Source organism: Gigantopelta aegis, chromosome 13 (genome assembly GCF_016097555.1).
Source record: "Gigantopelta aegis isolate Gae_Host chromosome 13, Gae_host_genome, whole genome shotgun sequence".
NCBI classification, from domain to species: domain Eukaryota; kingdom Metazoa; phylum Mollusca; class Gastropoda; order Neomphalida; family Peltospiridae; genus Gigantopelta; species Gigantopelta aegis.
The window spans coordinates 30,140,069-30,163,322 of NC_054711.1; the positions used below are offsets into that span (position 1 = coordinate 30,140,069).

General features: G+C 37.9%; 1 protein-coding gene across 3 annotated transcripts; it reads left to right on the plus strand.

The window, feature by feature from the left end:
- The first annotated feature begins 461 nt into the window (after positions 1–461).
- LOC121387781 lies at positions 462–20,375 on the plus strand. 3 transcript variants are annotated; one of them, XM_041518988.1, is made up of 10 exons: positions 462–597; positions 2,386–2,451; positions 3,606–3,785; positions 5,078–5,257; positions 5,797–5,988; positions 7,000–7,167; positions 7,958–8,012; positions 9,692–9,788; positions 13,630–13,726; positions 17,223–20,375. In XM_041518988.1, the coding sequence occupies exons 2-7, from the start codon at positions 2,428–2,430 to the stop codon at positions 7,964–7,966; spliced, it is 753 nt and encodes a 250-aa protein (XP_041374922.1). In that variant the 5' UTR covers positions 462–597; positions 2,386–2,427; the 3' UTR covers positions 7,967–8,012; positions 9,692–9,788; positions 13,630–13,726; positions 17,223–20,375. The 3 variants fall into 3 exon arrangements, with proteins under 3 accessions (XP_041374922.1, XP_041374923.1, XP_041374921.1); XM_041518989.1 differs by lacking the exon at positions 13,630–13,726 and adding an exon at positions 15,950–16,742; XM_041518987.1 differs by lacking the exon at positions 13,630–13,726 and having other exon boundaries at positions 15,950–20,375.
- Positions 20,376–23,254: the final 2,879 nt, after the last annotated feature.

The following is a 23,254-nucleotide window of genomic DNA, read 5'->3' on the forward strand; positions in this document are numbered from 1 at the left end:
TAACAATTTGGACAAAAAATTGGTTATGCAAAATTAAGACTAGCGACGTAAGAACAAAACTATCATTCTCGCAGTTTTCATTGGCCCTGGCACTGATAGCAGAAACTCGATACACAAGATATTTAAAGGTGCTATTTCTTAACACCAACACATATACCAATGTTAGCCCCCACGCCACCCACCCGTACAACAACTGTACATAACAACGTCATTATTATTCCAGGTATGTAAAATGACGTCATTCGGAAATGTTTGTTTGTTTACAAATGCACCAACAGTATAACGTCATTATTATGAACATGAACATCTGCACCATTCGTGAAATGTTACATTAAAAATATGCAATAATAAATAGATGTGCTGACATTGTGTAGTAGCATTATATGTGTACTACCGGTAATGCCGTGTTCGGGTGTGTTCGGAAATTGATAAAAACCACGTGATAATGACGTTGTTGGACCGTCATCTGTTGCTATGAGATACCATTGTCATTTCGTTTGTTGTATTTGAGCCAACTTGAATCCGTTGATATTAAACCCCCAAATTCCCGAAGATTTACATTACCAGAAGAAAAACGATTAAGAACAAAAACAGCAGGTAACAGTGAAACCATTTATATAAACGTACTGACACAAACATAACTACGAACTGAGAAACCATAGGGAAAGCATGTATGGTTTTACTCCGAATCACTGCAATCGGACGTAGCAAATGTCTGGGTTTTCCCCGAGTATCGATCATAATATAGCTAGAGACCCTGGATACTGTCTTTCTAAATACTAGTAATATGACAACAATGATGGCGATTTTTTTGGTGTACTAATGGAATACATTTAAAAGAACTATTTTAAAAAACAGTAATGAAAAAAAAAAGTAATGAAAAAAACGCCCACAACCCCCCCCCCCCAAAAAAAAAAAAAAAAAAAAAAAAAAAAAAAACAAAAACAAAAACAATTCTATTCTGGGGAAATAACTCTTTAGCAAAAATTGACAGAAAACATTTTAAAAAAAAATAATAATAATAATTAAAAATTAAAAAAATATTGACTGAAAATTTGGGTTAAAATACTTTCATTAGCATTAACATACAGCCGATTTAAGGATCCACGGGGCCTGTAGGGCAAATAACAGCAGGCCCCCCCTCCCAGGATATATATTTTGCAACACCCTCGGGGAGAGGGGAAAAATGACCTGAGGAAAAATAAATATACACATCATTGCGGGGCCTGTAGTACGTACTACATGTGCTACTAGGTTAAACGTGCTCTATGTACATATTTACAATAAATCGTCTATATAATAACCCCAATAATTGTTTTTCAAGTGGAAGGAAGGAAGGAAATGTTTTATTTAACGACGCATATGGCTAAGCACATATCGCTAAGGACCACACAGATATTGAGAGAAGAAACCCGCTGTCGCCACATGGGCTACTCTTTTCGATTAGCAGCAAGGGATCTTTTATATGCACCATCCCACAGACAGGATAACACATACCACAGCCTTTGATATACCAGTCGTGGTCCACTAGCTGGAGCGAGAAATAGCCCAATGAGCCCACCGACGAGGATCAAGTGGAGAACGTAGATACTTTTACGATTTTAAGATAGTTTTAAATATAGTGATGGAACAACTTTTAAATAATATATATATTTTGTTATCTTGCTCCAAATCCCCCAAAATATAATTTTTCTAATCAAGGACCTAACTCCGTTTGGTAAACAATGACATTAGCACTAAAAAGAATGGCATGGTACACATTATTTATCTTAGTATTATATGTTGGTGTAAACTACATTAATAACCATTCAATAACTATTCAACAGAATACCTAAAATTAAAGTAAATTCAGCAAAAAACCCATTGTTAAATGAGGTATTAGGCATATATTAAATTACCTCTTAAGAAAGGTGTTTTGACCAATTTACATTAATGTTTTTGAATAAAAGAGACTATTATACAGGTACATGATGCTGATTTCAGTCCATGATTGAAATGTCTTGAGTATTTTAATGCAATACAAGGTGTAATTTTTCATTCAGGCCTTGAATGTGTCCAGTGACAAGGGGGAGGGGAGCACAGGCGCAATACCCCGAAGATAAAACACATTACACTCACAGAGATCCCCCACCCCACTAGGGTCTCCACGAGTACTCGTCTCCGTTCATAGGACTTGAGTACCCATGCAAGGATGAACACTCATTCAATTACATTTTTTACGTAATTTTACCATGTATGCTTGCCAGGAGCTATGAGACATGAATGTGATGTATTCAAGGCGCCAAATAATCCAAGCTTACTGTTAGATGTATACCAACTAATGTCACAGAAATACGTGCATCTACACTGCAGCCTGAAAATTGAATTATTCAACTACGTTTGTAGGTGATCATTTCAAGGTTCCAGTGCCAGACAAACAAGGCAGATATGGAAGACAGCTGGAGACCGCAGGTAAATAAATATTTACCGAATTAGATTATAATATTCTAGACTACTATGATAGCCAACAATAATGATTTATTTTCGAAGGTTAATGTTATTAATTGTATAATAGATGGCAGCACTATCTATATGACAACCACTACTTGATTTTGTCGATTCTTTTTCATCTTTAATATAACAAAAACTTGCCAACTTCGCCAGTGATTAAATTTGCTAGGACTCTCTTCTGTCAATTTCCCCTGACTCCTCTGAATTGTACATGTCACCTACTTGTCATGTGTAATTTCCTTCACCCATGCAGTTTCTGTACATCTCTCCATACACCTGACATCTTGCTTCCTCTTTCGCTGGCACCAATAAAGCTGGTTTTAACTTACAGTGGCTGGTACGTGGGAATGTAGTTTAAATGGTTACAGGCACTTCTTAAAGGTAGTCATAGTAAGCCTACAGCAAAACTTGTAGTGAAATAAAAGGGTTTTGTACATCCCTCGATACACCTTGCTTCCTCTTTGTCTGGCACCAATAAAGCTGGTCTGAACTAACAGCACTTGGCTGATACATGGGAATATGGTTTAGATGGTCCTGACATGAATGGTGACAACAGACAAGCACATGTCATGGTTAGAGAGACAAGGACTGGGATGTGGAGGTATAAGCATTAGCAGTTAGATCAGTAAAATAATTTGGATGGAATCAATAGGAGGCAAGAGAAAGGTGTGTGTTACTGGGAGGCTATGGGGTGGGGGTGGGGACTTACATTTATATAAAGTACAACCTGTGTTAATGACAAAGGGAGATTTAGCATGTGACCCTTTAAGACAGGTGGCCGCTTATTACAGGCCAGTTTATCCAATAATAGATTTGGGAGAATAAATGGCCACTTGAAACAGGTAGCTGTATAATACAGGTAGTAGATGGAGCAGGTTTGACTGTAATAAACATGTATTTGCTTAATATTATAGCATGTGAATTTATAGGTGATCCAAATTGTATGGTAATATATGTTTAAATCCCATTGAAATAAATTTAAAGGTTGTAATGAAGATAAGAGGGCTTTTTTTATATCAAAAACATTAATTAACAAAGATTTCAAAATTCAACAATTCATGTAACCAGGTAAGGTAACAAATATGTTTGACAAAGATAACTAATCTACATTCCAGAAATATGCGAAACTAAACCTTCCAGTGGTATCTGCTACTTACCCTGTGAATTCTGCCAGTGATATTGAATACCATGTGAAGGTAAACAATGAAGTTAAACAAAAGAGCTTCGAATATGGACTTGGCAAAAATAATCTGGAAATATCACACTTGAAAGAAGGATATTATCATAAGGAAAAGGTAAATAAATATTCAGGCAAGATTTCCCTTTCCCGGAAGCCCCCCCCCCCCCCCCCCCCCCCCCCCTTCAGATTAAAAAAAACACCCCATGAAAAGTAAAGGAAAAATCTGAAACGGAAAATCAGTGCCTCTACATATGTCGGACGAACGAATACAACAAATACTGTACTTAAAACTCTGTTTAATTTGGTTAATAAAACCTTGTTCATTAATCACTTTTTAATGTATTGTGCTAAAATAATATTGTCAATTGGTTGTAAACGGTGGTACTGTTTATTACTATTTTGTTATGGATTCTAAATTATTAATATAATTACGTTGCTTGGTGGAATTGTAAAAAAAAACCATGTACAAATTATTTGTAATCTAATCAGTTCACCAAAAATACAAGCTCATCTATTTTTAAAATATAAATACTAGTAGACCTAACTGTTGACCTAAAGGTGTTGGGAAATATCTGCAACTGCAGGCACGGGTGATAGATTAATTTGTATTATCTAAAGAGTTAGAGATGCAAGTGCCCCCTCCTGCCCAACTCCCACCCCACCCCTCACCACCACTTGTGACATGTTTTGTTAATAATGATTTCACGTTATTTGTCAGAAATAATTTAACAAAAACTTTCCTATAATAAATAAAATCTGTAAACACTACATAGAAATAAAGATATAGAAATAGTAAAATGCTAAAATAATATTGGGTTAAAATGAGTTTTTTAAAATAGCTTTCTAAAACAATTTTAATAGAAAAATCATATCTCCTTCCTGTTAAACATTTTTGTCTCATAAAGTTAGAGATAAGAGACTTCACTTTACAAATTGTACCTTGCTTCACCATGAGAGTTCAACAAGTTCAGAATTTTTCTGGAATTCAATATTTAAACAGAACTACATGTTTATGTGTGTTAATGACAAAGGGATATTTAGCATGTGACCCTTTAAGACAGGTGGCCGCTTATTACAGGTCAATTTATCCAATAATAGATTTGGGAGAATACAATGGCCACTTAAAACAGGTAGCTGTATAATACAGGTAGTAGATGGAGCAGGTTTGACTGTAATAAACATGTAATTGCTTAATATTATAGCATGTGAATTTATAGGTGATCCAAATTGTATGGCAATATATGTTAAAATCCCATTGAACTAAATTTAAAGGTTGTAATGTAGATAAGAGGTTGGTTTTTTTTTATATCAAAAACATTAATTAACAAAGATTCCAAAATTTAACAATTCATGTAACCAGGTAAGGTAATAAATATGTTTGACAAAGATAACTAATCTACATTCCAGAAATATGCGAAACTAACCCTTCCAGTGGTATCTGCTACTTACCCCGTGGATTCTGCCAGTGATATTGAATACCATGTGAAGGTAAACAATGAAGTTAAACAAAAGAGCTTCGAATATGGACTTTGCAAAAATAATCTGGATATATCACACTTGAAAGAAGGATATTATCATAAGGAAAAGGTAAATAAATATTCAGGCAAGATTTCCCTTTCCCTTTTCACAATGCCTGGGTATATTAAGCTGAAATTTTGTGTGTAGTTGTCTTTATCATGTACTGTTACAGATTAAGTTTGACTTTTATGACGATTTACCCATTTCTGACAGTTTTGGCCCTTGAACTTAGAAGATAAAGTGTTTTGTTGGGCCCGGTAGGGGACATGTATTGCTTTAGCAGTAGGCCTACTCGCAGAATGCTTGCTACAGATAAGTTTATTTGATAATAAATGATTTGTGAGAATAAAAATGGTGGGAGCTAGGACAGATTTGACTGTAATAAAGACAATTGCTTACTCTTGTTGAATGGAAATGTACAGATCATCAAAATTTATAGATCATATCTGTTTAAATGCCAGTAAACTCAATTTTGAGGTTATACTGAAGGTAAAGTTTTTTTCAGGTAAAATATTATTCAAGAAAAATTCCAAAGTTTAGCAAGTTGTGTAACCATGTAAGGTAAAAAAATAAAAAAGTTTCACAAAGATAACTAATCTACATTCCAGAAGTATGCGAAACTGAAGCTTCCAGTGGTATCAATCCCAACTGCTACTTACGCCATGGATTTTGCCACTGACCTTGAATGTAATGTGAACTTCAAGGATAAAGTTAAACAAAAGATTTTCGAACAATTACTTGACAGAAAACCCTTGGCTACACCACTCCTGGAAGGAGAAGGGTATTGCTATGAGGAAAAGGTAAATAAATATTCAGGCAAAATTTCAGTTTTTCTTCCTTGATTTAAATTTGGTCAAATTTAGCTTGTTTTACCACTATTTTGAAGTTGAATTAAAAAAAACTATTCCTTCAGAGGGTTAGGAATAAGGTTAGGGTTAGGTTATTGTTCCATAAACATTGCACAGCAAAATAACTATAGGCATGTACAATGCAGCTCGTCTTAACCATACCTTGTTATGATACACTATGCAAAACGACGCAATGATCAAGCATGTGGCAGTGTTTGCAGCAATGAGAACATTAGCTTCTTTCACTAACGTTTCGAAAAGTTTTTTTTTTTATTATTTATTATTTTTTTTTTTTTTTTTTTTTTTTTTTTTTTTTTTTTTTTTTGGGGGGGAGGGGGGTTCGAGAATAGCGTAGGAACCCCTCAAGCGAATATGGAATAGCCAGATTTAAATTTTGCTATTTCCTGTTTTATTGCAGCTATCATGACAGATAACTAGAAGATTTTTACTATTCCATTTTTGGAATAGCGGAATAGTGTATATATTTCAACCCATGTTGAAATAAGAAACATCTAATTGCTTACTCTTGTGACATGTTCAGTGGTTTATAACTGGTTCAACAAAGGCCATGGTTTATGCTATCCTGCCTGTGGGAAGTGCAAATAAAAGATCCCTTGCTGCCTGTCATAAAAGAGTAGCCTATGTGACAGTGTTAGAATGACCATATGTTTGACGTCCAATAGCCGATGATAAGATAAACAATCAATGTGCTCTAGTGGTGTCGTTAAATAAAACAAACTTTACTTTTACTTTACTTTTGTTAATTTACAGGTGATCCAAATTGTGTATAGCAATATATACATGTATGTTTAAGGCAATTGAACTAAATTTAAAGGCTGTATTGGAGATAATGTTGCTTTTTTTACCTAAAACATTAATCAACATAGATTCCAAAGTTTAGTACTTCGTCTAGACATGTAAGGTAAAAAGATGTTTCATAAAGATAACTAATCTACATTCCAGAAATATGCGAAACTGGATCTTCCAACCCCAATTTATGCCATGGGTTTTGCCAGTGACCATGTCAGTGATGTGAAGATCATGGATAAAGTTAAAGAAAAGATCTCAGACCATGGACTTGAAAGAAAAAAGCTGGATATGCCACACTTTGAAGAAGGAGATTGTCGCGAGGTAAATAAATATTAAGGCAACATTTCTCTGTTTTGTTCCCTCTCTCCCTCCCACCCTCTTTCCCTCCATATCTTTTTCTCCCCCTCTCACTACCCCCTCTCTTTGTCCATCCGTCCGTCTCTCTCGTCCTCCCTCTCTCTGTCCGTCCGTATGTCTGTCTCTCTCTGTGTCTGTCTGTCTCTCCTCTCTGTCTCTTCCTCTCTCTCTCTCTGTCTCTCCCCCCCCCCCCTCTCTCCCCCCCCCCCCCCCCCCTCTCTCTCTCTCTCTCTCTCTCTCTCTCTCTCTCTCTCTCTCTCTCTCTCTATATATATATATATATATATATATATATATATCTGTGTCTCTCGTTTGTGTAGGTGTTTGTGTATAAATTGAACAATACATAACATTTACTTTACACTGCTTCTTTTACAGAAACTGTCAATCTCTCTGTCTCTCTCTCTGTCTCTCTCTCTCTGTCTCTCTCTCTCTCTCTCTCTCTGTCTGTCTGTCTCTCTCTCTCTCTCTCTCTATATATATATATATATATATATATATCTGTGTCTCTCGTTTGTATATAAATTGAACAATACATAAGATTTACTTTACACTGCTTCTTTTACAGAAAGTCTCTCTCTCTCTCTCTCTCTCTCTCTCTCTCTCTCTCTCTCTCTCTCTCTCTCTCTCTCTCTCTCTCTCTCTCTCTCTCTATATATATATATATATATATATATCTGTGTCTCTCGTTTGTGTAGGTGTTTGTGTATAAATTGAACAATACATAAGATTTACTTCACACTCCTTCTTTTAGAGAAACTGAACGTGCAGCAATATAATGATCATCACAAGGCACCAGTAGAGGAGGCGTGAGTTTCTTGTTTTAAAAATCAATTTTCTTTATTACTTATTTGACTTAAAATATCTGAGATAATCTTTGTTTTGATCATTGTACAATTACAACAGCTGATCAGTTGATAATCTTCGATTGTTTTTTCCACTGTATCTGGAACTTTACTTTCATTCATTAAATGTTCCTAATCGTGAGTTAGTTAAACATGTTATATGATCTACAGAGATATATATACACCTATTTTGACTCAAGTGTTTCAGAAGTGTGTCCCAAATGTTTCTTTATGCAAAGTAAACTTTTGTTTGTTTATCTCAAGCTCAAAATATACACAGTATTTAAAATGACTTACGTGCATGATCCCAAATGACGCATTCACAGATCTCGCTGTTTATTGTGAGCCATCGTTCCTGATCACTCCTCTGAGACTATAGTTCAAGGAGAGTGATTTTTATCTCCCATTAGCATGTGAATTTATAGAGTATTAATATGGTAACAGCTTAAATGGCTCCCCATATTTCAAGTTAAGTGAACAGTTAATTACTCACCTCATTTTGTTTTCACATTGAGCGGCCAAGAAATATTTTTTTAGTGGTGCCTGTCAAAATTATGTATGTCAGTCAATTTGAGCCTGTCAAAAATTACTCTGTACCTGTCAACCATCATGTACTATTATATTATACCCATCTATAGTCCTTTTTTTTTCATACTATGGAATTTACTATAAGATATATATTTTTGAGCCAGTTGTTTTCTTTTCTGTTCTTCTTATGTCAAATCAAACTCAAATTATTTACAAAAACATAATCTCTGTAAGAGGATGGGACAGACTATAAACATTACACCCATTGGCCAAAATGAGCGATATGTAAATAAAAAAAATAAAAAAATGAAAGTCTATTTGGATGGGTATTCAGCTTACTGGGGTTTGGATTTTGTTCATTATTAAGTATAGAAATTAAATTGCACTGGTAGGTAGATTGACTGGTGAGATAGTATTTATTTATAATAATTAGATTGTGCATATGAATTTGGTCAACAAAAATGTCACATTTTAGCTGTAGTGCTGGTCATTATTTTGGGTTAATTGTAGTAGCCATTGGGCATCATTAGACTAATTATGTTCTAGTCCAATGATAAACACTAGCCACAGGCTACCATATTTTAGGTCTAAATAAAGCATAGTTTGGCGGGAGGGGGTATATTTTGGGCTGTTACACCTGGTGATAAAAATGACTGCCGTCTCGGTAAAGCTCCCCAATGATGGCAAAATGTAGACACTAAAATGAAAAAAGACTTCATATAGCAAACTAACCTTTCAGTCATGTTTACTTGCTATGGGGGGGGGGGGGGGTGGGGGGGGTGAGGGCTCAAAATTGCCATTGATGGGCCGTTTCACCAACGTTTGTTTTAAAAACAAATTGCTGTGGGTTAAGTTCGAGCCCAGCGAAATGTATTGTTTCATATTTTTTAAACACATGGCTCTGAGAAGTATAGGTTATGGTGACGAGCTCTAGTTTATTATTTAAATGTATATCCCCATTTCAACATCACAGACCCTTGTTTCATTCTATTGTATCTTTATCCAAATGTTTTACAGATTTGTAGATTAACCCAACTTTGTGTCCACTTTAAGAGGTTGAAACTAGTATTTGCGACTTTTAACTGTTACTCTTGTTTGTGATCGAACATTTATAGTCTGCCTCTGCATCACAAGGACATGTATGATCCCAAAGCACTGCTGCATCCTATGTACAACAGTTACTTAAAATCGACAATCGTCTGCAAAATTAAGGTGGGTACGCTCAAACGAGCAATTTATGTTTCGTTTAAAAAGAAAGACATGTTTTATTTAATGACGCCCTCAACACATTTTATTTACTGCTATATGGAGTCAGACATATGGTTAAGGACCTCACAGATATTGAGAGAGGAAACCTGCTGTCGCCACTTCATGGGCTACTCTTTTCGATTAGCAGCAAGGGACCTTTTATATGCACCATCCCACAGGCAGGGTAGTACATACCACAACCTTTGATATACCAGTCGTGGTGCACTGACTTGAATGAGAAATAGACCAATGGGCCCACCGACGGAGATCGATCCCAGACTGACCGCGCATCAAGTAAGCGCTTTACCTCTAGGCTACATCTCGCCCCTAGAAATGATAAATGCAGTCATCAATTTTTATCTTAGAGTCACATATTGGCCTAAACCATTCTCTTTTACGATAAGGGGCAGGATTTGCTGCACCTTGTTCCGTTTAAAAAAAAATTATTAAAATAACATTTTTGAAAATAGAATTTACAGTGGTCGCTTAACGCCAGCATTTTAGCGACTTGGGAGTTCATGTACATTAAAACATTTTAGTAGAGAAAAAGTGGCCGCTTATAGCAAAGAGATCGCCGATTACAGGAGGCCGCTAGGACAGGTTTTCCCTGTAATATTATTTTATAATTTCGATATCTTTGTTTGAATTTATTTGTTATCAGAAAGTCTGTGTGAAACTAGTTATTCACTCCCTGCATTTTTGTTTCATGTCGAAGTCTGCTGCTCCAAACGAATATTATTTTTCAATTCGAGTGCTCACCTGAGCAGTCTGATTAAAATTAGCTCCACTGGGTCTACCATTAGATCTAACAGCATTGCATGGACTCCCATGTCTAGGTGACATTTCATCTATAAATAACAATTTAAATGTCGACCAATTACACTTCGCCTTTTATAGCGTTATTCGGGAGCATACAAATTCTAAAAATATCGGGAGAACAGGTGAACTTGTTGGTCTATTTCAACATTGAAGAAACCAGGGGAAAAAGTGCAGTAATAAACTTTGGATTGTATACTAGTGTAAACAGATTTTGTAGCTATACCATCACAGGGTGTTTTTCCGTCTTGAAATGAATTTTATATAAAATTTTATATTGCAATTAGTTTTCGACATATTTCGTAATTCGCCCGAATGATTTCGTATACCCTCGGCATAATCCCGAATGTTTTCAAATTACTGGCATGATTTTGCAAGTAAGGTTTTGATTAGTTGAATGAAAGGTCAACTGGACATGAGCTCTAACGGGCTGCTGTTAGATCCACATGTAATAGTGGAGCTAATTTTAATTAGATTGCTTACCTGAGGTGCTTGCGTCACAGGATCGAACCACCTTGGTGAATCCATTCAACTGATTGGGTTTTTCTCATTCCAACCAGTGCACTACAACTGGACAAAGGCCGTGGTATGTGCTTTCCTGTCTGTGTGAAAGTGCATACAAAAGATCCCTGGCTGATTATGGATGACTATGTGTCAGAATTTCCAAATGTTTGACATCCAATAGCTGATAATTAATAAATCAAAGTGCTCTAGTGGTGTCATTAAACAAAACAAACGTTAAACTTTAAAGATAAATTTCTACAGCAGTCCAGCCAGATATTATGTAAAGCTCTTCGGCTACTCTATAAATAGTCCCAGTCCAACCAGGTATTAAGTGAAGCTCTTCGGCTACTCTATAAATAGTCCCAGTCCAACCAGATGTTACGTGAAGCTCTTCGGCTACTCTATAAATAGTCCCAGTCCAACCAGATGTTACGTGAAGCTCTTCGGCTACTCTATAAACAGTCCCAGTCCAACCAGATGTTACGTGAAGCTCTTCGGCTACTCTATAAACAGTCCCAGTCCAACCAGATGTTACGTGAAGCTCTTCGGCTACTCTATAAACAGTCCCAGTCCAACCAGATGTTACGTGAAGCTCTTCGGCTACTCTATAAACAGTCCCAGTCCAACCAGATGTTACGTGAAGCTCTTCGGCTACTCTATAAACAGTCCAAGTCCAACCAGATGTTACGTGAAGCTCTTCGGCTACTCTATAAACAGTCCCAGTCCAACCAGATGTTACGTGAAGCTCTTCGGCTACTCTATAAACAGTCCAAGTCCAACCAGATGTTACGTGAAGCTCTTCGGCTACTCTATAAACAGTCCCAGTCCAACCAGATGTTACGTGAAGCTCTTCGGCTACTCTATAAACAGTCCCAGTCCATGATGCTGAAGGGGGCAGGACGTAGCTCAGTGGAAAAGCGTTCGCTTGATGCGCGGTCTCTCTAGGATCAATCCCCGGCAGTGGCCCCATTGGGCTATTTCTCGTTGCAGCCAGTGCTCCACAACTGGTGTAACAAAAGCTGTGGTAGATATTATCCTGCCTGGGATATGGTGCATATAGAAGATCCCTTGCTTCTAATTGAAAAGAGTAGCTCATGAAGTGGCGACAGCAGATTTCCTATCTCAATATCTGTGTGGTCCTTAACCATCTGTCTGACGCCATATAACCGTAAATAAAATGTGTTGAGTGCGTGGTTAAATAACACATTTCCTTCCGAGATGCTGAACCACTGTTCCGTACATACTTTGAGTGATGTGTGGCTTATAAAACCCATCTTATATGTTAATGGTCCCTGTAAAACATGTTAAATTACAGTGGTGCTGGTTATTTAAAGGTGTGTTGTATAGTCTGCAAAATATGGTATACATGTAGGTCAAAATTACCAAATGTTTGTCATCCAATAGTCGATGATGTGACCAATAAATCAATGTGCTCTACTGGTGTCGTTAAAAAAAAGAAACTTTACAGTATTGAGGGGTGGGACGTAGCCTGCCTGAGCAGGGGTGTTTCAACTGGAGCTGCAATCGCCGCCTCAATATTTCGGCAATTTTGTTTGTTGATTTTTGTTTTTAGGTTGTAATTTTCCTTAAAACAAACCAGCCTCGGTGGCGTCGTGGTAGGCCATCTGTCTACAGGCTGGTAGGTACTGGGTTCGGATCCCAGTCGAGGCATGGGATTTTTAATCCAGATAACGACTCCAAACCCTGAGTGAGTGCTCCGCAAGGCTCAGTGGGTAGGTGTAAACCACTTGCACCAACCAGTGATCCATAACTGGTTCAACAAAGGCCATGGTTTGTGCTATCCTGCCTGTGGGAAGCGCAAATAAAAGATCCCTTGCTGCTAATCGCAAGAGTAGATATCTTTGAAAATGTTTCAAGCGGGAACACCCCTGCAGCACGAACGGCAAGAAGGGGACACCCCTCACACACCCACCCTCTCCACTGACCCAATGTCAAATTCCTTACGACGCCTCTGCCGTGTGAAGTCTCACCCGTTAATTTCATCTAAATAAAATTAAATTCCATACACAAGGTCCTCATCTCTCTCCTTTTCAGCTATTTTGAATTCGTCAGATATATTAGTTCTTTACTAAATGATGGATAAAATTTTTCAATACAAAAATGTTAGTATTTTGAAATTTGCTCGGTATAGTAAATTGGTATCGATATGATACGTTATACCGCCCAGTTCTATTCAAAACTAATATTCATAACAGTTTTGTATTACTATAGAGCAATTTTTAAAGCATATTTATTTCTTTTCTACTTCACCTGGCCTCAAACAAAATGCATATTTCCATATATAAGGATAGTAGTCTGTTCGGGGAAAAGAAGGACGTTACAATCACGAATGAAGGACTCATTGGAACAATTTTAGGCCATCCCATTTGCTGTTGGGATGTTCAGACCAAACTCTTATCCTTAGGGGAATATGCACCCCATGTGTTTTCCATTTTATTGTATTGTACTGTACTCTCACATGTAGGATGTACAACCATTTGAAGAGTGGTATTCCAGTCATGTATCTGCCACGCTTCTTAAAAAGGAAAATACCCACTGAAGGAAAGGAAGACCAAGCACGGGTAAGGTCTCACTTCACAGTTCACTTCTGGGTGAGAGTTCATTCACCGGCCTTGGTGGTGGTGTGCTTAAGCCATCGGAAATAAGACTGGTAGGTACGGGGTTTGTAGCCCAGTACCGACTCCAACCCAGAGCGAGTTTTATCGACTCACCTTCTTCTTTCTCACTAACAACTAAACCACTGTCCTGGACAGACAGCCCAGACAGCTGAGGTATGTGCCCAGGACAGCATGCTTGTACCTTAATTGGATATAAGCAAGAAAATAAATAAGTTGAAATGAAATTTCATTCATCAACGGTCCACTATATACCTAATTGTGCCTTATTATGACATGTTGCGTTTCTAATAATTGGGGAAGAATTAAAACAGTTTGTATTTTTATTGGTAAGCCTTCTGGTTGAATTTTGCCCATGTTATTTTGTAATATTGTGCATTGATGTTTTGGGACATGGGTGTATAGCAGAATAGACAGCTGGAGTGAATTGGTTAATGAACCACCTTTTCAGACCGGTACTACAGCCAGATGCATATGGCAAAAAACTGAGACACAATTTTGGAGTGAAAATAATAAAATATGCTTATATAATATAATGTATGTTCGCAAAGGTGTATGGTGTTAGTGCCAATGAAAACCCATTCTATTGGCAATCTTCATTTGAAGTTGGGACCGGCCTCGGTGGCGTCATGGCAGGCCATCGGTCTACAGGCTGGTAGGTACTGGGTTCGGATCTCAGTCGAGGCATGGGATTTTTAATCCAGATACCGACTCCAAACCCTGAGTGAGTGCTCTGCAAGTCTCAATGGGTAGGTGTAAACCACTTGCACCGACCAGTGATCCATAACTGGTTCAACAAAGGCCATGGTTTGTGCTATCCTGCCTGTGGGAAGCAAAAATAAAAGATCCCTTGCTGCCAATCGGAAGAGTAGCCCATGTAATGGCGACAGCGGGTTTCCTCTCAAAATCTGTGTGGTCCTTAACCATATGTCTGACGCCATATAACCGTAAATAAAATGTGTTGAGTGCGTCGTTAAATAAAACATTTTTTTTTTTTTTCTTGAAGTTGGGCAATTTAACATGGTTTCAATGACAGATGACATCTGTGTAGTGAGACCTAAGCTAGAAAATGTCCAGTCTGTTTCAAAGATTGCCTACAGTTGTATTTGATCTTGTGTATCACAGCCATTTTTAGTCTTGATTAAAGCTATTTTATGTTGTTTTATTATTTTTGGTCAGATCACATGTGTAAAACATTGGGAAATATGAATTAGTAGCAAACATCAGGAAATACGAATTAGTAGCAAGCAAGATAGATAATTGTATTAATGAACACTACCACTTCCGTTGTTTTTATAAGCAGTGACAGAACCGGTTTATCCTAGTTAGCACGTGCTAGCGGCCCCGCGATTCAGTGGTGATGTGTACATTTATTTTCTCCAGGTAATTTTTCCCCTCTCCCCAAGGGTGTTGCAAAATATATATCCTGGGAAGGGGGTCGCGCTGTTATTTGTGCTTCAGGCTCCACGGATCCTCAAACCGGCTCTGAGCAGTGATATTCCCAACAAAATGAAAAGTTTCTAATATTTTATTAGGAATTCCAGAATAAACAAATAACTAAGTAAAAAAATAATCACTTCGAGGTATATACATAGAGGATTCGTCACGAGTATTTTTTAATATGGGAAATATCAACCGAGGCTTCGTTAATCTATATTTGTCGAGGCTCTGCCGAGACAAATACAGATTAACAGGCCTCGGTTGATATTTCCCATATTAAAAAATACTCGTGACGAATTCTATTTATCATATCACTGTCAATTTTGTTTATTTTCCACTTAAATGATTAATAAACAAAACCCCAACGCTCGGACGTAACAATCTGTTATGACGTATGAATACATGTACATGTCAATCACTCAGCTAATCGGTTTGTCAATACACCTTGAAGGTTATCTATGCTTTCTGAAACTAGGTTAAAAGCGGAAACAAAGATTGTAGCTATTTAAACAATTTAATACTAATTTAACAGTTTTATATATAAACAATGAAATTATAATAAAATAACTGACAATAGCAAAATTTTTCAAAATAACTTTTCGCGGCATTTTGCCGAGTACTACGTCATTGTCAGACATAGGCCTATCTACGTCACTGACCTATTTAAGGGCTTCATCAAGTTCAGTCTGAGTCTGAATCACTGTCGAAAATAATTCTTCGTCGTTTTAGGGGGACAACAGGACTTTTAGGCTGAGCCACATTTATTACGATGTTGCTTTGGAAAGAGGTAAGACTGTTCGGTTCGTAATGTCCCCCGGTTTCTTTTCGTACACTGATGTAAAACTTGCACAGAATTACATCGAGTTCTTTGGGGGGCATTTCATGTATTGGTCTGGACTCATTGATTGATTGTAGATAGTTTTCAAAAATGCGCATGTCGTATAGAGTTTTTTTGGCAGTATTCTTATTTTCATTTTCTGTAATGACATTACCAATCATCGTATCATCTACTTCTACAAATCTACGAGTTTTGTTTTTGGGCCTGCCGGATTGTGGCGTCTGCTTCGATGTCCGTGGATCTACCCTATCCCCTGTTTGCACTAACTGTAAACGTTCTGGTGACAATTCAGCTTGAATCATAACTATATAATTACCGGAAGGTAGAGTTGCTTTGATTGTAGCACTTCCTTTTTTATCGATAGTAACGCTATCTCAGACTTCAAAAGACGCCATGTTTGTTTGTCAACAATTTTGACAGGTGAAAATAGTTCTACGTTTTCGGTATATAATTTGCATAATAATGTAATTTGCATACTTATGTTCTAAATATTTGCATACTTATGTCTCAAAATATGTGATTTATGTAATGGGCTATTCTTTAGTAGTGATATGATAAATACATGTACCTTTTTGTGTGACATAAAAATGTGGATGTGCTTCGCTTTTGAAAATTCCAGGTCAGTGATAAATGACTCTCCTCATAAGCTCCAGGCGAGTGATTTGCATTCCATATAAAAAAACTGTGAGTTTGGACATATTGACAAAAATAAGTTTTGAATAGGGCACATTGAAAAATCATTGATAATAATATAATAATATATTTAAAATAACAGGGCCAACTGGGCGTAAAGCAGCTTCTATTCATTAACCACTAACAGGTGCACAGTTAACACATTTTTAGGCAGATGATAAAAAAAAAAAAAAAAAAAAACCCCCCCCCATACACTTCTTAATTAAATTAAGGAGCATTTGAGGGATCAAAGTCGATCGCGCACCTCAGATATGAAGGACTGATTTTGGGTTACTACAAACCAGTACAACCAGAAACATTCTGGATTTGCCAGAAATGATAATTAAGCAAAACGTTGTAAGTTAACAAAAAGGCTGTAATAGCCGAACATATTATACACTAGCCAACAGCCAGGGTTTAGCATCTTAAAGTCCTAACGAGCACACCACTGAGGCGAATGTTTATAACAATGCTAGTTTGTATCTGTTTCAGGTGGACAGCAAGCTGAGAAACATAGCTGCTTTATCCTGTGAAAGGCTTGGAGGAGTTGTTCGTTAGATAATAGTTTTTCTATTTGAAATTTGCTTTGCGACGTGTATTTTAAAATACTATTGACAAGTATTTTCGTACCATAAATGTGATATTTATATTGATTATTAACAAGTTATTAACTTGATTTAATTTACCATTTGTCATGCCGAACGTAAATAAATATTAATGATGTTAAATAATGAAATTTGTACAACCGTTTTTTTTAAATAGCCCAGAAAAATAATTACAATATTTGGTATTTTCTATGCATTAGTAGACTAAGAGGTAAATGGCTATAGTCGGAATTTCAGGTAAGGACGGTTTGACAAGCCTACTTTATGTAAAACGTGGTGCTGATTCCAAAAATAGTTATCTTATTGACCCTACTTAAGACAAAGTTGCCATTTTGGCCTTTTTTGGCCAAAAACGACCAAAGACATATATTTATTGTATGATTGGTCTGGCGTTACCTTATGATATCGAATAAGCCTCTGAATATTTTATAGTAATATTTTGTTGTCTAGAGCTAACCAAAGAATAGCATGTTATTTAAAAATATGTCCATGCCCATGAGTGGCAAGTGGATGTCGTCTGGGGGAGGGAGGAATAGGGCTGGCTAGTCGATTTTGATGTCGGGGTATTTCATGTAGCACTCCCCATGTGTGAGGATGGCTTTAGCTGCTGCGCTATTAATTCTCCTCCTAGCCGTCTCCATCACCTTCTCAACACCAGAGTGCCTCCAGGCTAATCTGGGATGCACCTGAGAACACACCAGCCGAGTAGATGGAAGCTGGTCTGCTAGAAGTCGTATGGTCTCCAAAATGTTAAAACGCAAATCTCCTGCTGGCATGTTCCCCATGTCATCCTCTCCCCCCCCCCCCCCCCCCCCCACCCGCAGTACAATAACACAAACTGAGATGGTGCTTCGCAAGATAACAAAAATATCATCCTTCTCGATACCTCTCTCCAACACATTCTGCCTTTTCCCTGCCACCAATAAACACAGCCTATCCTAGCTAGTTGATAATCACATTAAATTTAATACCTTTTAATAGGATTTTACACTGGTAGACTGGGAATTCATATGTAATATTTAAATGAGGATGATTTCCACCTCCCTGCCACCTGAATTTCCTCCTCTGATAAGCCCTGAATCGCCGCCGTTGTTGCGGCCCATATTCGGAAATAATGGGATTTGAATTGAAGCCCTTTTAAGCCTACTTGTTCTAGAGCATTCTTCAATACAGTCATAAATTGGTAACGGGTGAGACGTTTCCCCCAAAATGACAAAAGGAAGCACCTTCAATTGCTGGTCGCACTGCTAAATATTCATTTGTGCACTGCAATACCGATATATCGCCTTTATTTCATGGTATCATCAACGTTGTTCCCTTGGCACATTGGCCAGTCTTAGAATGACGTATGCTTAGGTGAATAGTCTGTGTTTTGTTATCTACTAGTACATCCTGTTTGTTTAGCGAATGGCCTGTATTTGTCACGCTACCTGCTCTGATTTTCCCCATCCTTAAAAACCCGAAGAAGGCCAAAGTATATGCTGCTGGATATAGCTTTGTCTCATATGTGCCCCTACAGACAATGGGAAGTATGTCCACCATATTTTTTTTTTTTTGAAAAGGCGAAGTGAAACCAATCCTGTAATCTTGACCACTGTTTGTGAGAAATGGAATTAGCTATTTGATTTGTCATCCCTGCCAAGTGTTGTGCGCGAAAACTAATATTATTTTGTAACAGCATTAGTACCAGATCCCTAATGAGCGCCATAATATATATTTTTTTGGACGACTGTTAATTACTGTGTCCAGTGCTTCATTATCAATATGCACATTTTTTTTTTTTTTTCACAAAACTGCCCCTGTTACCTGCACTATCTGTAAACAGCTGCTTAACGTTGCTATGTGACCAGTGGGTACATAGAAAGTAATGTTTCCCGTTGAATGATTGCAGGAAAATGAGCCACAGAAGTCTTCTCGTATTCCAGCTGATACCCTTACAAAGTGGTGTGGTTGTTTAACCTCACAGGTCGCGTCATAAAATCGCCAGTTACATGCCTTATCATTTAGCACTGCCCGACTGAAAAAGCTGAAGGCCCCCACTAATGCTTGTAATTCTTTTAATGTAACCTTCGTTTTCCCCAATCACAGCAACAACAATGCTTTCAACTCTTTTACCTTATCCCTTGGTATAATAACCACCATTTGTTGTGTATCGATAACCAGACCTAAAACGAATAATGATGTGTTTGGGCCAACAGTTTTCCCCCAGCTATGGGTAGCCCTAAATCCTGACAAACACTGTTAAATCCATCCACAACCACTTCACAATCATTTGTATCAGAGGACCCAGTTAATTTTTCAGGTTTTTTCTTGTACAGCCCATTGCAAAAATGTTGAGAATTTTTCAAACCATGAACAGGAGATAGAACAGTCCATAGGCAAGCATTTATCTATGTAACATTTTCATTAAACTGAAAATCTAACCAATCAAGATCACCAGGATATAAATCGTTAATAAGTGGAAAGCAGACTTAATATCCATTTTGGCTAACCTAGTACCTGTACCTAATTTTGCAATCATTTCCACCACCTCGTCAAATGATGTGTATTTTAAGGAACATTCCAATAGGACAAGGAAATCATTAATGCTGAAGAATGACACATGAGTAATCGACCCCCAGTTGCTTTAGGAACTACCCCTATTGGTGAAATGCATGAATTTGAAATTGGTCTTTTTAAAAGGCCCAACTATTCTCCCTGCTTCTATTTCTCATTTTAACTTTTCATCCAGCTCCTTGTTATATTGTACAGTGATATCAAATATTTTGTGTCGGTCTTTAACCTATAGGTCCCACATATGGTAATCTAAAACCGAACTGGAACCCCACACCCAATTCCCTAGCGATATCCTGCATTGGATATGTTTGTAGAAACTCCACTAGTGTATCGACCTGCACCGGGGTATGACCTAGGTCCCATAAGCCTTTGATGTGTTGGTCCTCTTCCTTGGCCGCCATTTTGGCAAGACAATTGACCCCTTGTGGTGGGTGAGGTGCCACGAAAGGGCGACCCGACTAATTAACCCACTTGGGGAATGGTAATTGCTACCTTTCGAAAAGCAGCCCAACATAGCATGGGCAGGTCTGGGGATGGCATCATACCACAATAACCACAATCCGTGTACACATGCATTTAATGAGCGTGAGGGTGCGACTACATGACCATTGTAATGAAAGCGTAACACCTACCACCACTCGAGTTTTGATGTTCGAACGCGTGCTATGGGTCATGGTCACAGTCAGCAGGTATCATCACACAATAACCACACTTCCGTGTGACACCTCCATGAATGCTCATAGCGTGATGGGTGCAATGCCTTTTCGAAATGCCAAATGCTCGTTCTTATCTTTGTCCACCCCCCACCTTGAATACTCGAGACGCACCCAGTTTCACAGTCAGCAGGTATTTCAGCATCTCCTGCACTTTTTCTGGGTGAGCATTTACATGAATGCTCATAAACACAATGAATGCGTCCAACCATTGGTCGATACTGCCAGTTTTATTAGGGTTCTTCTCCCTAATTGTGTTGTCCAAATTGTGTTGTCCAAACCTAATTGTGTTGTCCAAACTACTCCCAGGCGCTGTTGCCGCTGTGGCGTTTTTTCTCCGCTGTTGGTTTGGTTTTGGCTTTCTTGCCGAATTCTCTGCCCTCACTTTAGGCATGATTTCTGGAAATGTACTATGTATCAGTTTTTCCCCCAACAGAAGTAATTTATTTCCTAAAAATGTAGACAAGCATCCACTTACAATTAACCAGAACATTTCAATAATTGTGTTGCGTTTGTCTTTACTTACTTACATAAAGTTAATATACTTATTTATTATATACTCTGTCAAAAAAGAAATGCATAGTCGAAATATTCATGGAATTATCTCTTTAATACAAAGTGGCATAATTTCGTTATTTATGATCGTATCACAGTCAAATTTGACATGCGTATGTGACAATGTTCTTGCTATAGACGGACAGCAGTGGAGGCGTTTTTGTCACCAAAGAGCGTTTCACGAGGGCGCTGAAATCAGTACCATGTGTGACCACCAGCAGCAGCAATCACTGCGTGACATCTCCTTGGCATGGACTGAATGAGTCTCTGAATCCGGGCACGTGGAATCCTAGCCCATTCGTCCTGCAGTGCATGTGACAGTTGCGGAAGCGTCTAAGGCTCCGGGTCACGCTGGCGTACACGTCTGTCCAGTTCGTCCCATAGATGTTCAATGGGGTTGAGATATGGTGAACTTGATGGCCATGGCAGCACATTAATGTTTTCATGCTGTAGGAAATCCATTATTACACGTGCTGTATGCGGCCTGGCATTGTCCTGCTGAAAGAGTTCTCTCTGTCGATCCAAAATGGGAAGCATGTGATGGCGAAAAATTTCATCCCGGTAGCGTACAGCTGTCAGGTTGCAGTGTACGAAAGAGTAGCCCATCACTTATGCCGGTGTATGCGGGTGGCTCCCTCACAATCATGACACTCCCTCCACCGAATCTGTCAACTTGGGCGACGCATTTGTTGGCAAAAAATGTCATTGCGGATTTTGTAAATACGTTGTCGTTTCATCACTTTCGCTGTAGAAGGAAACGTAGACTTCGTCGCTTAAATTTACTGATTATAGCCAAGTTACCCCTGTGCATATGTTAATGCATATTATAATTAACTGTCTATGTTGACGTCGCAAAGCAAATTACATAAAAATCTTTAGCCCGTAAAATAAGCTTTTTCGAAGTAATATATTCTTTAAATGGTTTGTGCAGACACCCTTCTCAAACCAAATATGCGTCCAGCAGTGTTGTGTTTCTGTGGCAGTTCGGTGGGGGAGTCCTTTGTTCCAACCAGGTTTGGGCTCAGATAATTGTCAGATTAATGGAACATCCAACCAAACCAGATAGCTGAAACATGATTAATGCTGATTTAAATTGATGTGTTTAGATAAATAGATCAATAAAAACTTTCTGATGACATTCTTCAGTGTACTAGTTTCCGGAAGATATAGACTGGTCTCTTCAAGCCATTTACCTGAAAGGAGTAGATGGTAATGCAATTTATAATTACTACCACCATGCTTACGCAAAGGACTGGTTTTCACCAGACCAATACCACGGCAGTTGCTATAATAACCAGATTTATTCCGAATTAATCAATATATTGTTATTGAAAATATTACATTGTACCGTAACCAAAATGTATTGTTTTCCTACAACATGTTAACAACAACTGTATTAAAGCATGCAGTATCAGGAAATTGTCACTTTTGTTTTATTATCTTCATTTGTTTTAATTAACATCAGTACTGCTATCATCATCATCATCATCACCAGCACCACCACCACCATGTCTAACTGCAACATAAAAAAATTATAAAGCTGAGTGGTAGAAAAACTCCATTAGTCTCTTTCTAACCATAGACTCCAAACCCTGAGTGGGCTATCAGTTTTGCAACAACACCATTCCTTACGCCAAGGTTTACCGAGGCACCATCACTTCCAAAACCAATACATCTTGATTTCCAGTTTGTGAGACCAGTTCGCTGAAGAGCCCACTCCAATGCCTTGATCACTCCAGCAGCATCACTGGATGGAGCACTTTCAAGACTGAAATAATAATTATGTGTGGCACAACGGGGCTTTATGTCATAAAATAATTTGAGTGTACTTAAAAAGCAAAACCTCAGACAAATATTAGGAGTGTTCTGCTAATCTTTTGTGTCTTGGGCCTTGACCTAACTTCTAAATGGGACCATTCCAAATTCCGACCACCTCAATGTGCACCCTTCCCCTCCAGTTCCGGACTTAGTCACTGGCTATTGGTCATATAAAAATGTACCATATTCCTTTTTACAACACCCAAAAACCTATATGTGATATTTTATTACACGGATTATATGCTCTAAACACTTTAATAATTAAATGTCAAATGTG